The sequence below is a fragment of the Limulus polyphemus genome, unplaced genomic scaffold (genome assembly GCF_000517525.1).
Source record: "Limulus polyphemus unplaced genomic scaffold, Limulus_polyphemus-2.1.2 Scaffold1272, whole genome shotgun sequence".
Classification (NCBI taxonomy): Eukaryota; Metazoa; Arthropoda; class Merostomata; order Xiphosura; family Limulidae; genus Limulus; species Limulus polyphemus.
The window spans coordinates 224716-240921 of NW_013666882.1; the positions used below are offsets into that span (position 1 = coordinate 224716).

At 33.4% G+C, this 16206-nt stretch overlaps 1 protein-coding gene and 1 long non-coding RNA gene across 5 annotated transcripts in view; both read left to right on the forward strand.

Annotated features, from left to right (window-relative positions):
* LOC111086631 overlaps positions 1 to 6511 on the forward strand; it is a 28634-nt gene extending 22123 nt beyond the window's left edge. The window contains exon 3 of the long non-coding RNA XR_002611366.1: positions 6501 to 6511. This is a non-coding gene — a long non-coding RNA (uncharacterized LOC111086631). The remainder of the gene's footprint in view (positions 1 to 6500) is intronic.
* Positions 6512 to 6671: 160 nt separating this feature from the next.
* LOC106462874 (probable nuclear hormone receptor HR38) overlaps positions 6672 to 16206 on the forward strand; it is a 69153-nt gene continuing 59618 nt past the window's right edge. For 2 of the 4 annotated variants that reach the window (XM_022390274.1, XM_022390276.1), the window contains exons 1-2: positions 6672 to 6856; positions 11051 to 11157. Coding sequence is in view for 2 of the 4 variants with exons in the window: in XM_013922840.2 (XP_013778294.2) it covers positions 6844 to 6856 (13 nt within the window). In the remaining 2 variants the exon portion in view is untranslated. The remainder of the gene's footprint in view (positions 6857 to 11050; positions 11158 to 16206) is intronic. The other 2 variants (XM_013922840.2, XM_022390275.1) reach the window with 1 other exon arrangement.

A 16206-nucleotide genomic window follows, 5' to 3' on the forward strand; every position in this document is an offset into this window, starting at 1 on the left:
CTGACAAAAAATAGTAGTAAGTGTCTCACATATCCAATCTTTAACCTCCTTCAAAACCCTTGGGGAAATATTATCTGGCCCAGGAGTGTTATTGTTCTTTAAACTTCCCATTTTTTTCTTAACAAGCTCAGAATTAATGTGATCATCTTGTTCGATCTTTTTTCTTGTTCAAGATGAAGAACACTGCTTAAAAACTAAAGAAAAAGCAGAATTTAATAACCCAGCCATCTCATAAACATCAGATATGAGCCTTCCTTTATCATCCCTCAAGGGTCTTACCCCCCATCCTAACATTTTGTTTACCCTTAACGTATTTAGAAAAATTCTCACTGTTAATTTTACGTTTTCAGCCAACCTTTTATCATACATCCTTTTAAATGTCCTAATTTCCTGTTTGACCAACTTTTTTGTCTTCTATAATCTTCTAAATCTCCCGCCATACCAATCAATTTTATATTTCTTAAATTTGTGATGCTTTTCTTTAATTTTATTCCTTATACTCTTTGTGAACCAACCTGGTTTTGTACTTGCAGACACCCTTTTCTTTCTATAGGAAATATGTTTATCTGTTCAGAGACAATGGGTGGTACACGTAATTAAACCGTCATTCAAAAATACATCATACCAATACACTTGACACTATTACTTTCAGTTCAACACTGTTTCTTAGCAGCTTCTATTTTCCGTCTATGTACCTTTTTAGTTAATCAAAAACGCATATTGTGGTTCTCTTTATTTTTGTATCTCATACTTATATATGTGATATGTTAGTATAGATGTATGGTTAGTATTATAACTATACTATAATATTAGAACAATAATGAAACAATTATAATAATTTATATATTGTAAGACGCACGTTAGGGCAGACTCGAGAAATAGAACATTACAAACAGTTTTATACTTTAATGACTATTCTAATATCAAACAGATGTGAAAATTAACCCTGAGGAAGCCGCAAAGGCGAAACATTGGTTGAAATAAAAAAATATATATTTATATATATCTGGAGTGTTAAGGTCATTTTTTATAAACTTTTTATCAAAATGTGTAAATTCAGTGTGCACTACAAATTTTGAAAGTCATCAAACGGATTCAATCTCCTTGCTATTATCTTTGATATCCTCAAATTCATCAGGATGTAACTCACATTTTACATATAAAGCCACTCCTACCCCTCTCTTTAGTACTCTCTCTCTCTATTAAATAACCCATAACCCTGTATTTCAAATAAACTTCTGTCAACAAAATCATCTAAATTTAACCATGTTTCAGTTGTTCCCATTATATCAAAATCCTCCATTCCTACCAGTTCCCTAAAGTCATCCATTTGATTTCTTATACGTCTAGCATTACAATAGTAACAATAAGCCTATCCTTAGAACTATTTTTATACCAATTTGTTATGCTAAACTTTTCTCTACATCTTACTTGTTTGCATTCAGTTCATCCTGGCCCTCACCACTGTCTAGTCCTACATTAAAGCTTCCTTTACATCTGAGTTAACAGCCATTGAAAACAAGCTAGATCTTACCATGTTTAAATCTAAACTATCCATTCTAAAATGTCCCCTTCTCCAATTGGACTGATCCCACAAGTCCAAACAGTCAAGCTGCTCATCCTGACATATTAACCTAAGCTTATCATTTAGCCCGAGTGACCTACTTATAATTTCATCCCCACAATTAATTCTCGGCACTATCCCTGACACAATTAAGTTATGGCCTTTTTCTTTAAATGCCTTTATCAACCCCTTATACTTATTAGTTAGCTCCTCTGACATATCTTTCCCCACATCTTTAGCCCCTATATGCACATCAAAAACTGCATCATTGCTAACCCCCTTTATTATATCTTTTGCTCTGTCAGCTATATCCTCCACCTGTGCTCCTGGGTATAATAATCTAATTATTTTCCCCCTATTTACTCTACAGACTATCCTATGCATATGCTTGTCAAGGAATCACCTATAACTATAATCTCTTTACGTTGATCATCCACAACCTTCTCTGACTCTTTTGTTTTCCTTCCCTCCAACAGTTCCTCATATGCACAACCCAAGGGCTGAAATCTGTTGCTCAATAGAATAAGCTCATTACAATCAAATCCACTACTTTTAGCCCTAATAATACCCTTTTTAACTTCCAAAAATTCATGGTTAGTTGATATATCCCTTTCATGTAAAAGCTTAAGCTTCTCTTCCTGCTGCAATATTCCGCAGTTTACACTTCTCTTTATCTATTGCCTCTACTTTAATTAGGATAACCTGCAAACTCTATAGACAAATTGCACATCTTCATTACTAGCTTCCTTAAAAGTACATACCAGTCCCGAATTCCTAAATAAAACCCATTCAGTGCACCCATCACACCTGAAAAACTGTGAACACTCAACTCCTACACTAGTCTTAACTACTGTACTTGTAGCCTGTAAATAAATGCTCAGTACTAAATACTAGTTGCTTATTGCCAACACTGTTAAGACCAACGTTTAAGAATCAAATATATTACAATTTTTTATCACTAAGTTATGCTTACATTAAAGTAATTCATCTTATAGAAGTGACCAATAACTAATCTCTAGTTTATTCGATGTTTACTCAATGCTAATATTTTTACTAATAATGCAATGTATTTAACCTGATTTATGAAATACCTATAAGCTGAATTTAAACTAATGGATCTAAAGTCAAGTAAACAAGTTAATTTTTAAAACACAAAGATACAATTAACTAGTCTTTAGATTGCATTTGTATATTAAAACAATGTATTTAACCTATTTTACGATTTACCAGTAACTTGAATTATAGTTAAGCCTAAAGTACCGTTACTCGTCCCAAACCTAATCTAACGTTGTAGTACAGGTTACAACACTAAGCTCTAATTTAAAACTTTCTCCCGACTATCTTTAGTTATTAATCTTACTAAATCTAGTTATTCTTTTGTTATTTAATCCAAGTTACTACAAATGACAATATGAATATATAATAATAAAAGTGCGTGTCTGTCTGTGTGTGTGTGTGATCGTCATAGCTCCAAGAGGAAATAAACGAGAATCCTGAACATTTTCACCAATACTCAGTGGGATCCTGAGAGTTTGCATCTGGGTAATATTACTTATATACATGCGTGCGCGCATCTTTTTATGAGGTTTGGTTTCAATTTCTCGCAAAGCTACACGAGGACTACCTGAGCTAGCCATCCCTAATTTAGCAGTGAAAGACTAGAGGGAAGGCAGCTAGTCATCACCACCACCGCCAACTCTTGGGCTACACTTTTACCAACGAATAGTGGGATTGATCGTCACATTATAACGTCCCCACGAGCATGTTTGATTGAACGGGGATTTGAATCCGCGACCCTCAGATTACGAGTCGAGCACCCTAACCATCTGGCCATACCGGGTTTCTTTTTTATGAGACAAGCTAGCGAAAAACATCATAGAAAGGATGTGACGCTATAGCTCACCATACTAAGTGGCCCCTGAGTGTGTGCACCTAGGTACTATTACTTGTCTTATCCATGTGCGTGTGCGCATCTTTTTTTAATGAGACAAGCTAGCAAAATACCACATAGAAAAGAAGTGGTTACTTATATAACTAGTAATATATAGAAATGTTAGTGCGTTTTGGTGACAATGCGTTCCAACAATGGCTTTTATGTCATGTTGCTTAGCAAAAAAAAGTATAACCTAATATTGCAGTTAGTCTATGTACTGAAAGTATAAAATGAAATGTATAAGCAACAAAATTGAAAAAAATATTTGTTGATTTATTAATTTAGAGCCTCCATTGATCAAATTTAGAAATGATTTATGTTTAAAATTGGACCGATATTTTTTACTTGCATGTTAAATTTTATGCACTTGGCTCTAGACGAGGTTATCTCAGACTATGTCTTTACTTTAGGCTTATTTATTAATTTCTTTAAATCATACCAACATTCACTACACTTACAAGATTTCACGGCAATCCCCTTCACGGCCCCCTTGCACCCCCCGTCACTAAAATTGTAATGGACAGACATTAAACGAACTATTTTATCTGGATAAATGCATTTTGGCTTTTATGACTCCTCTTATTTCAAGAAATCAAGCGTGACGTGCGTGACACACGCTGGCTTTTATATAGGTTAGATAACGTTATGTATAGCGGCATCTATAATTATCTATAATAATGTTATTATTATTATCGTACCTTTACGACTTTTTCATGTTTCTGGGAAATATAAATATGTTTAAAATATTTTTGAGTGTTCTTCTATACTAAAATAGGTTCAGAATACATACACTAACATAGCCATCTAGAATATACCAACCTAATAACCCGAGCGAAGCCGGGTACTTTCGCTAGTATTACATAATATTCAAAAATGTATAAGAGTTTAACTTTCGAAAGTCTTCTCCAGGACAGTGGATAACCCACCACCAGTAACACATTATTTGTGTAGACATGTGGTGTTAACATGAATTGTTTCACACTCGCGTAATCCCAAATGTCCAACAACACGAGTGTCCACGATGTCATATTCATGCAAGACGGTCATCCTCCCAATATCCACCAACTGGTAGCACATTGCTCGTTTAGACTTGTGTACAGTTGGACTATCAACACTTCCTTGATTCCTGGTTAATATATTCCACTCACGTCACCCGTGAAGATGCGGGTTTATCACACCACAATCTAGTATAATGTCTCAATTAAAAGTGCCATTGCCACAGAAGCTCGAGAATAGTAAATTATGATGTCAGTATTAAACACCTGCTACATTAGAGTCCTTTAATACCACTACCAGAAAGTAGTGGAATGCACTACCTATGATTCCTATTCTTGCGTACAAAATATTTCGCCGTATGTTATACGGTTCACCCTATTGACTGTTCCAAGTATTTGTACTGACTTAATAACCATTCCGTGTTTTGCAGTGCCTCCTCAAACATATATGCAATATAATGCTTAAAATGCTCAAGTAGTTTTAGGATTGATATGCTTTTCCTCTCCAGAGAAGAATGTTTGAATCATGAGGGTATGCAATGACATTTCCAAATAGGACTTCAAATTTAAGGTAATAAGAGAAGGTAATAACATTGTGAAACCAAGAAAGAGGGAATGACTCTCATGACCTAGCAAGGTAAAAACACAAAAATTCGGATTTTAAAGAATCTTTATTATTTATTTTCAAATAAAAATATGCGTTTTCTAGCCTAAAATGACGACACTTAGCTCTATAATGTTCGGAAATTATATACAAATCCACTTGTCCTGTTTGCGATTCATCATATTTTGTTTTTACTCTTTCGGTGTACTAAATCCCTAAGGTCGTTAATTATAATGTGTTCTTCAGGACTTGGTGCAGCAATCTTGATAATCATCTAGTTTAATACTATTTCTAATACGTTGATATAGAACTGTTGCATCCTTACATCCTGTACATCCTTATACAGTTTCTACCATAATTATCTATTTACCATCCTGATGTGTGTACTCCACATGGTATTCAGGAATGATAGCTATCTGGATGTTTTCTGGTGTGATAATCTTTTGGAAGTCGTGGTGTGGTTATTTTACCCACCACCATGCTGAACAAAAAGCGGGCCAATTAATGAATGAATATTTGCTGTAAAGTTCCTATCAATGCTATAAGTGTAGCTACCAGTTTGGCCGCACCTTTTTTTTCACACCTAAGATGATTTTGATTAGATTTAATATGCTAGACTTCTGAGGCAAACATCTTAATACACCAGACTGCTGAGGTGAGCAGTACATGTAATAAATAGTGCAAATCTTCGTTATGATAAGCTGTTGAGGTGAGCAATACAGTTATAAACAGTGCAAATTTTCAGTATGCGAGACAGCTGAGGCGAATGATATTGTGGCGTAAATCACATTTCTTAATAGCGATCCAGCTAATCAAACCTTTACTAGATTCAAAGAAAAATCACTAATAAGAACAAAATTATAGACAACTTAGACATCAGTTGGATACCTCGAAAAATTCGGATCAACATCAATCTATACATGACTTTTAAATCTCGTTTACCAGCCAATGTCAAAGCAGCTTTATGCATCTTTTTTTTTTTCAAATTTCTTCAGAGAAGAACAGTACAGAAAGAAGATATTCTGGCCATATTTTTATATTTTAAATTTGAGAGTGGTAAGTTTTCCTGCTACACATTATATCTGTTACTACCGTGGAAAAGGCCTTTTTTCCATGACCACCACCATCTCAAGTATTTATCAAACAAATAAACCAAAAAGTAGAAAGGAACTACTGAGTGTAAAAAAAAGCGGATTAAACTAGGCAGACTAATAGAGAAGAAAGACAGAGCAAAAAAAAAAGACCACCCAAATTATTATAAAAAATGAGTGTATGGCGGTTGGCATGTGATTGCACTAACCACAGACTTAAAGTCGAAGATCGACAACAAATGTGCCCTGATTATCAACTGACTAACTAAACGCCAGTAAGAGTTTTATCGAATTTACTCTAACGACGTCACAGAACGTGAAATTATTATTTTACCTCCTGCAAGCTAATCAACTTCACAACCACTACATTCGTCAGCTGTGATTGGCCGGGTGACTCAGCGCCTACACTATTGACGTCAGAAACAAATGACGTCACAGATTGGCTCTTTGTTCACAAACATGTTTGTTGTTCGAAATAAAACACTCGCTATTCGAAAATTATGTTCAGAATGTGTTCGGAAAAGGGAAGAAAGCAGAAGAACTAATGAAGAAGACATCCAAAGCAGCAATTGCATCCAGCATGCATTTAATAATTTGACTGGTCATTTATCAGTGAAGTCGCATCTTGTACATCAGGGGTCGCCACCAGAGCAGTGATGCTCGGACCAGGTAGGTGTCTATTTTTATTAAGGTTTTAAACATGTGTTTGATAATGCAGTTTTATTAAAATATTTTTAATACACCATGTATCATTTTTCTTCCTGGCACATAAAATAATTACTTTAAAGAGAATAATAATGTGAAGAGCACAGCCATCTGCAAAGTAGGAACACCACGTGCTTGTTGATAGCTCATCCTGTAGGATTCACCTAAAAACAAATAGGTAACAAATACAAACAATTCCTGTAATTATTCCTAGTCCCTCATTGGACTTTGCCATGGTAGAGTTCAAGAATTTTTTTTTTTTAATTTTTAAGAATAATGTGTGTTTTCTTATAGCAAAGCCACATCGGGCTATCTGCCGTGTCCAGCGAGGGGACTAGAACCCCTTATTTTAGCATTGTAAATCTGTAGACTTACCGCTGTCCCACCCGGGGACTACTTTAAAGAATACGTAATTTCAAGGTTGGGATTAAGACTGGCTTTTTTTTTTCTTGCTCTCCGCGGAGTGCGTAACTTTCAGATTAAGTTTTATAGATGGTTTATACCTGTGCTCCGGGGAGTACGTAAGTTTAAGGTTGAGTTTTACAAGCAGTATTTTATTGCGCTCTGTGGAGTGCGTAAATTTCACATTGAGTTTTAGAGCCGGTTTATTTTCTTGCGCTCTGTGGGGTGCGTAATTTACAGATTGAATTTTAGAGCCGGTTTATTTTCTTGCGCTCTGTGAGGTGCGTAATTTACAGATTGAATTTTAGAGCCGGTTTATTTTCTTGCGTTCTGTGGGGCGTGTAATTTACAGATTGAATTTTAGAGCCGGTTTTTTCTTGCGCTCTGTGGAGTACGAAATATTTCAAGATGAGTTGTCTTTGAAAGTTTTTTTTTATTATTGTGCTCTGTGGAGTATGTAACGTTCATTCTGAGTTTTAGAGCCGGTTTTTTTATTGCACTCTGTAGAGTACGTAGCTTTAGGATTGAATAATTAAAATTTACTTTCGGTTCATAAAAATCCCGAATAAATGATGAATTGTTTTTCGTACTTTGATGTAGAGAATCTACCAGAAATAAAGGTATATACAATACTATGTCAGTGGTTATTTATACTCTAGTTTCTCATTATATATTCTTTTCTTTACAAATGTCAATTAGTTTCTTACTGTTACTGATGTTCACTTATCTCAGCATATTGAGAATATCTTATGTTATACATTAAATAGTATGTTAAGTAGGAGTTTTTTTAGTTCAGTGGTCTTTGTGACGTATTTAACAACTTGATTTTTGCTCTAAATATTTGGTTATATATTTGTACACAGGATCAAACGAAGATGACCAGATACAGACCTTCTGATTAGCTGTATGATGAAGTGTGAAACAAAAGCACATTCTTTCTTTTTAGTTGGCTTGCTTTCATTGGTCTAACGAGATTATATTTATAAATGATTCATAATATTGATAGATTACAGTACTATTATTCATCTTCTATCGTCAACACTGATGGTATAATAAATCAGGCGTTGTTAGCTGTGTCAGCTTTAGTGTTTTGTAGACGTTTTGACTAGTGAAAATTTTAGATACATGAATGTGTTAGTGTAATCAGCTGTTCTTTTGTTAACGACTTTTAATTTCTTCATGTGGGCAAATCCCTACAGTAGAAGAAGTTGGGTGGGCTGTAATACAAACCAATATTTAACTTCTCATTATGGCAGCAATACTCATAATAAAAATGTCTTGTACTGAGTTACAACTGTTCTCTTCGTGCTTCCCATACGTCCTACCCCATATTGCGCAGCCATAATTACAGACAGTCAAATTACGCTGCCCCAAATTGAGACCCCTTTAGTTTAATATATTTGGTTTGTACTAATCTCTGTAAACTAAAATAGTTCCATAAAAGCTAGGCTCTCTATAAAACTGGCTTTAAGAACAGCTGTAGAACTGGGGCCGAATCAAGGATGACTCTTCGACCTTAACTAATACATATAACTATTTCATTCCTGTTGATCAGCCTTACATTAAAAATAAGATTGTTCTTTCTGAAATTAGCTTTAATGATTGTTTCAAGTCGGTGTTCAATGGATCTTATGTTTAATGACATCTGTGTTGCTGCTAGAAAAAATACTGATCCAGTAACTTATCGGAGACTTTTTAATTTTAGACAAATTGATTGAAATTGTATGGGATCAAATAGCGAGTAAGATAGATTTTTAAAGTGATTCATGTTGGTTTTCTATACCAAATGGTCAGAGATCCAACCAAGAAGATGTGATTTTAGATTTCTTGTTAACAGTTAATAAGGATGTTGTTGCAAATGTTGAAATAGGGAACATTTGGGGAACATTTATAATTAGGTTTAGTGTTTTACTTCTTGCTGAGATAAAGGCAAATGAAATTTTAGTTCCTAATTTATCAGAAAGCCAATTTCCAAGTCATAAAAAAATGATGTATCATTAATGATTGGGGCAATAAGTTCAAAGGTAATGTGGAACAGATCTGGAAAATTTTGAAAAATAAATTTATTTTAATTCAAAATAAGCTTGTTCCTAAAAAGAAGACAATGATAACACAGGAGACCAAACCTCATCCAGTAAACCTAAAGACAAAAAAGGTAAAAATCAAGAATAAATTATCTACATTTCACAAGTCTAAAGTAACGGATAACTTAGGCTATTTAGAGAACTAAAGGAAAGCTGGGAACTGGTTAAAACGGAAACCAGGAAACTTGAAAAGAGCTTATGAAAAAAATATGACTGGTAATTTTAAAACTAACAGCAAGTATTTTAAAATATGTTAAAGGTGATCATAATTTAAAATTGTTAGTGGGTCTCTAGTGAGTGCTGATGGGAAAGTGTTTGTTGAAGACTGTGAGAAGTCTGAGCTTTTAAATCTTCTCTTCTGCTTTATATAAAAACATGTAAGCAATAATTCATGAGCCTGAGCTGAAGCTGAATCACTTCGTCACTTTGATAATTAGTAAAAGGACTGACAGACTTAAAGTAGATCAGTGTCAGATAAAGCTTCCCTAGGGTTTTAAAAAAAGGTCAAAGGTCAGGTATGTGAGCCTCTCTATCTTTCGTTTTTTGTAAGTCAATAAACAGTAGGGAAGTGCCTGAGGTTTGGAGAATTGCTAATGGTACTACTTCGTTTTGAAAAGGAATTATAAGAAATTATTGTCCAGTTGGTCTTATTTCTTTATTGGAAACTTCTAGAGAGCCTAATAAAGTGAAATATGTTATACAAGAAAGCCAACTTGGATTCATCAACGGGAATATCTTGCCTTATTGGCCTGTTATTTTTTTGATGATGTAACTTGTTATCTGGACGATGGAAATGGTGTGAATTTTGTGCACTTATATTTTCTAGAATATTTTGGTAAGGTGCCACAGAAAAGATTAGTTAAAGAAATCATATCAGTAGAGGTTAGGGAAAACTAGTTAATTGGATTTTAGGGTGGTTGACTGGGATAAAGTAACGAGTTGTTGTTAATAGAGTCTAGTCAAATCGTACCATTGTTTCTAGTGAAGAACCTCAGAAGTCAGTGCTGGGACCTTTGTTTTGCTTCTTAATTTTAATGATATTGATAGGGACATAATTAGTAAAATAGTAAAGTTAGTTAACAGATAATATTAAAATTTTTCTATTTGCATTGAGGATGTTGAGGTATTACAGAATCAGTCAGATTAATTGAGACGATAAACAAATATTTGATAAATGAACTTTAATTATAGTGAGTACAAGGTAATGCATTTGGGTTACCATAATTTAGGTCACACATTTAATATAGATAGGGATTTATTGAGCAGTGTGACTACTAGTTGTAAAGCTAGTACAATTCTAGAGTGTGTTTAAAGACATCTTTATTACAAACCAAAATAAGTAATTATCTCTCTATGAAAATCACTAGTTAAGCCTTACTTGAAATAATATGTAGAGTTTTGGTCTCCCTATCTAAAAAAAGATATTGACTTATTAGAAATGGTTCAGAGGAGTAATATTATGATTATTCTGAAAATGGAAGGGTTATCAGATAGGGATATGTTAAGACCTCTTAAATTATATTCTCTTGAGAAGGTATAATTGGATGAAGGCGTCTTATTTCTTTGTGCTTTATTTTGAAAACAATAGGACGGTACGACGCAAGTTTAAGGTTTGTAAAAGACCGGCTAGACTCCAGTTAAAACATTTTTTTTCTTTTTTTGTACAAATAAGATAACTGCCTTGTGGAATACGTTGCTGTCAGTATCAGTAATTGTGGCGATCCGGGGTGTTTTACAAGTATTCAAGATAGCATTTGATGATTTCCTGAAGAATAAATGGTAGGTTTAAATTTTGACTTATTAATGTAAGTTCAAACGTAATTCATTTACATACAAACATGATACCATATTTAAACAATAGAAACTTGATGTTTGCAACCATTCATATAAATAACAGAATAAATTAACTCTGTACTCATACAACTTCGCTAAATATTTAACTTTTAGTATATTTGACATTAAGAGTAGTGTAACAAGTAAACTTCGAACATAACCTACTGTATAATTAAGTACGCTGGTATTAATAGTGGAGCTACCGTCAAATACACAAACAACGTGTAAAAGTTCGTTCCTGAACATGTACAGCTTCTTTATACTCATATTTCTTAATCTTGAAGTTGTTTTAAACAGACTGACGTCATAACGGTGACGTATTTGTTTTATTCGTACAAATATACTACGTATCTTGATCCGCTGACGTCAAAGAGTAAATTTATTCTATTATCGACTAAATGACAGGGAAACCCTACGATGTATTTCTATTCCTGTCGCCGCTGTTCTATAAATAGTTCACTTTACCATTGCGAAGAGTGGATAATCACGTTTCCACAGACAAGGAATAATTGAAGACGAATAGAATATTTTTGCGGAACTGTTACTGTATATCCGTGTGAATATTTTTAACCTAAAGGATCTTTTCTTTGTATATCACTCCATGTGGATTTCAAAATTTGTAAGGAAAACTAAAACCTAATTTCCCAAATTACACGAATAAAGATGTGAATTCGTTTCAATAACTCCACTGAAAAGCGCATTAAGTTAATTTTTTTTTCAAACCAGTTACTGCATTTGTTCGTTAGCTCAAGTCTCCACATCATTATCTGGAAAACAAAAATAAAAACTGAAGACTAAGTGTAATAAAAATAACATATTGACATTAAAATATGTATTTCATGATATAGAGATGTAGAGAACCAGGATCCCTGTATGTAATAATATGACCATAATGCTACTATGTAAAGAACTAGGAACCCTGTATAATAATATGACCGTAATTCTACTATGTAGAGAACTAGAAACCCTGTATGTAATAATATGTCCGTAATGTTACTATGTAGAGAACTAGAAACCCTGTATGTAATAATATGTCCGTAATGGTACTATGTAGAGAACTAGAAACCCTGTATGTAATAATATGTCCGTAATGTTACTATGTAGAGAACTAGAAACCCTATATGTAATAATATGTCCGTAATGCTACTATATATAGAACCAGGAACCCTATATGTAATAATACCTCCGTAATGCTACTATGTAGAGAACCAGGAACCCTGTATGTAATAATATGTCCGTAATGCTACTATGTAGAGAAACATGGAACCCTGTATGTAATAATATGTCCCTAATGCTACTATGTAGAGAACCAGGAACCCTATATGTAATAATACCTCCGTAATGCTACTATGTAGAGAACCAGGAACCCTGTATGTTATAATATGTCACTAATGCTACTATGTAGAGAACCAGGAACCCTGTATGTAATAATACTCGCCTTTGGGCTTAACAACAAACAAACAAAAACAAATACTGATGAGTTAGCTCCTATATATCTGGTTCCACTTTAAAACTATGCTTATTTCTATTTTCACAGAGATATAAACACAACTCAAATATTATTGAAATATATTTTGAAAGACAATAAAATCTATTTAAACAAGTAAACAAAACTGTGAGAAAGTCACCCTCTACGATGCATGTATAGAGAGTCCGCCAAAAGAAATGTAGAGATTTTATTTAGTTATATTTTCGAAAGTACTAATGAAAAATATAGTCTGCTGTTGTTGTTTTTTAAGAATAATGACGAACACGTGGACAATCTAACAGCGTTCTCTTATTGTTGGGATTTATTTCAAAAATTAATGCCTCATCACTGATGATCAAAACGCATACCGTGGGTGGGATTTTTTAAAGTAAAGAGTGTATATCAACAAGATGGAGCCACCTGTCATACAGCACGAGGAACACCGACGATGTTGTGTGATCTGTTCCCAAACAGGGTAATTTATTGTAACGGAGACATAAACTGATCTCCACGATCCTCGGATTGTCAACAACAGACTTTTTTGGATGGGATTTTTTAAAGTAAAGAGTGTACATCAACAAGCCACGGACACGTCAGGATTTCAAAGATAACATAAATACAGAAACTAATGGCCTTACGCGTGAAACCTTGACCTCTGCAATGGAAGGTGCCATCCTTAAAACGCGTCAGTGTGTAGCAGTTCATGATGGACATCTACAGGACATTACTTTTCATACCTAATGAGGTACAGTTTCACAAGTAATAAACACAAATTATACGAACAAAGTTCTTTTGGATGACCCTGTATATAGTGATACAGCGCCAGTATGATACTTCCTCCATTAGTTGAGAAATGGATATAACCCTACAATAGCAGTACAGAATCTACATCATCAAATGAAGAACAAATCTAAACCTAAAATAGCAGTACTATCATTTCCATTATTAGCACGAATATATATATAACACTAGAGTATTATTACGTTTCCATAATTAGGTAAGGATTACATTGCTATAGTTAGCTGAAAAACAGGTATGATGCTACAGTGGTATTACATTTCCATATTAGCTCAAAAACAGAAATGATGCTATACTAATATTACATTTCCATAATTAGCTCAGAAGCAGATAGGACGCTGTTGTGTTATTACCTTTCTATATAATAATAAAGTATTATTTAATTTCTATAATGAGCTGAGAAGTAGATGAAACGCTCCAGTATTATTACCTATCGATATATAGCAGAAGAGCAAATATAACGCTCCAGTGTTATTGAATTTCTTTAATTAGCTGAAAGGCAGATATAATGGCATTATGCGTGAAACTACATTTCCATCATTATAGAAGGAAAAGATATATATTTTGTTATTACACCTAAAACAGTGGGACACAAACATGACTTAGGAATGTTATGGTAATAAAAGAAAAAAAATAGTGGGACACAAACATGACTTAGGAATGTTATGGTAACAAAAGAAAAAACAGTGGGACACAAACATGACTTAGGAATGTTATGGTAATAAAAGGAAAAAAAACTTTTATTACCATAACATTCCTAAGTCATGTTTGTGTCCCACTGTTTTTTCTTTTGTTACCATAACATTCATAAGTCATGTTTGTGTCCCACTGTTTTTTCTTTTATTACCATAACATTCCTAAGTCATGTTTGTGTCCCACTGAAAAAACAGTGGGACACAAACATGACTTAGGAATGTTATGGTAACAAAAGAAAAACAGTGGGACACAAACATGACTTAGGAATGTTATTATAATAAAAGAAAAAACAGTGGGACACAAACATGACTTAGGAATGTTATGGTAATAAAAGAAAAAACAGTGGGACACAAACATGACTTATGAATGTTATGGTAACAAAAGAAAAAACAGTGGGACACAAACATGACTTAGGAATTTTATGGTAATAAAAGAAAAACAGTGGGACACAAACATGACTTAGGAATGTTATGGTAATAAAAGAAAAAACCAGTGGGACACAAACATGACTTATGAATGTTATGGTAACAAAAGAAAAAACAGTGGGACACAAACATGACTTATGAATGTTATGGTAACAAAAGAAAAAACAGTGGGACACAAACATGACTTATGAATGTTATGTTAATAAAAGAAAAAAAAAACAGTGGGACACAAACATGACTTAGAAATGTTATATTAGAGTGCGAGTTTTGAATATTATTTTTTTAATATAATTTTTATATGAATATTAATTTTTCAGAGAAACAAAAAGCAAAGCTCTTGAATGCTAATATTTTTTAAGAAAACAAAAAAGTTTGAATAAACAAAAGGGAATAATGTGATAAAAACATATTTTAATAATTGATAAGGCAGAACTAAGTTACTATACAGTTAAACTACATGTTTGGTATAGTTGGTATTATACTGTTTATTCTAAAGAAAATATTATTAATACAGTTGAAACCAATTTGATTATTGTTTGTTTCAAGTAAGATGTTAGAAGTGAAACAACTCTACAATTACTTTTACCCCACCTTGTGTATATCTAATATGCCTTTTCCCCTTGTTTTATTTAGCTGCGTGATATTTCAGATCTTCTTAACTTTCTACTATATCTACTTTCTAGTTCGGAAAATATTAACCTAATAGCCTCGACCCGCAAAACATTTGAGGTAGTTTTCATGCCTTTCACTTGAATTTTCCTTATTCTGTCATTTTCACGCACGCCATTTAAGCTACGCTTTCTTGTAGACATTATATATTAGATGGATAAATCCTGGTCTATTTGAAAAAACAAATTACGTGGTCAGACAAACAGACTCACGTACACGTAACTTTATTTAATAAAACTACATGTAAAGTACACAATAAAGTGTAGTAATGGTATTTATAATAGTGTACAGAGTATGAAAACGTTATGAGCGTTCAGTGTATGACAAGGTTTTAGGTGATGAAACAAAGAAACACACAAAAGCGAAAAATAAAACCCGTAGTAAATAAAAAAAGTAGCTAAAAGGTGTTTATAGCAATCTATGAAACAAACCGAAACTAAACTATTGCAAAGTAAAATAAATGTAAAGTTGTAATGAAGGAAACTTAGCTGAATATGCAGAAACGCCTGAATGTGTTTTCACAAAGTGATAAGTATACGGTTTTGAGCGAAATGAGCATACATAATTTAGACCTAAATAAGTCGAGAAAACACATAGCAATTGTATTTAGTATAACGTTTATTTTGTTTTAGGAAATTAAACGTGGATTAAGTGTTGTTTGTTTGAAATACTTTGCAAAAAAAAAAAACAAAAGTTAAAATCGAAGCCAGTTGAAGTTAGTCGTCACGGGATGACAACGACGTTGTGCCATCGCGTAGCATACTGGTTGCATTAAAAAGTTTGACAAAGCAAAAACAAGTAAAGTGATTCTGAATGGAAAACCCGATATGCAATCTGCACTCTTCGGATTAAGACCTTTCCAACTATATAAGAATATAAGATTTGCAATGTTTGATTGAGAAATTTGCTAGAAAAGTTCCGGACAGACAAACAGACAAA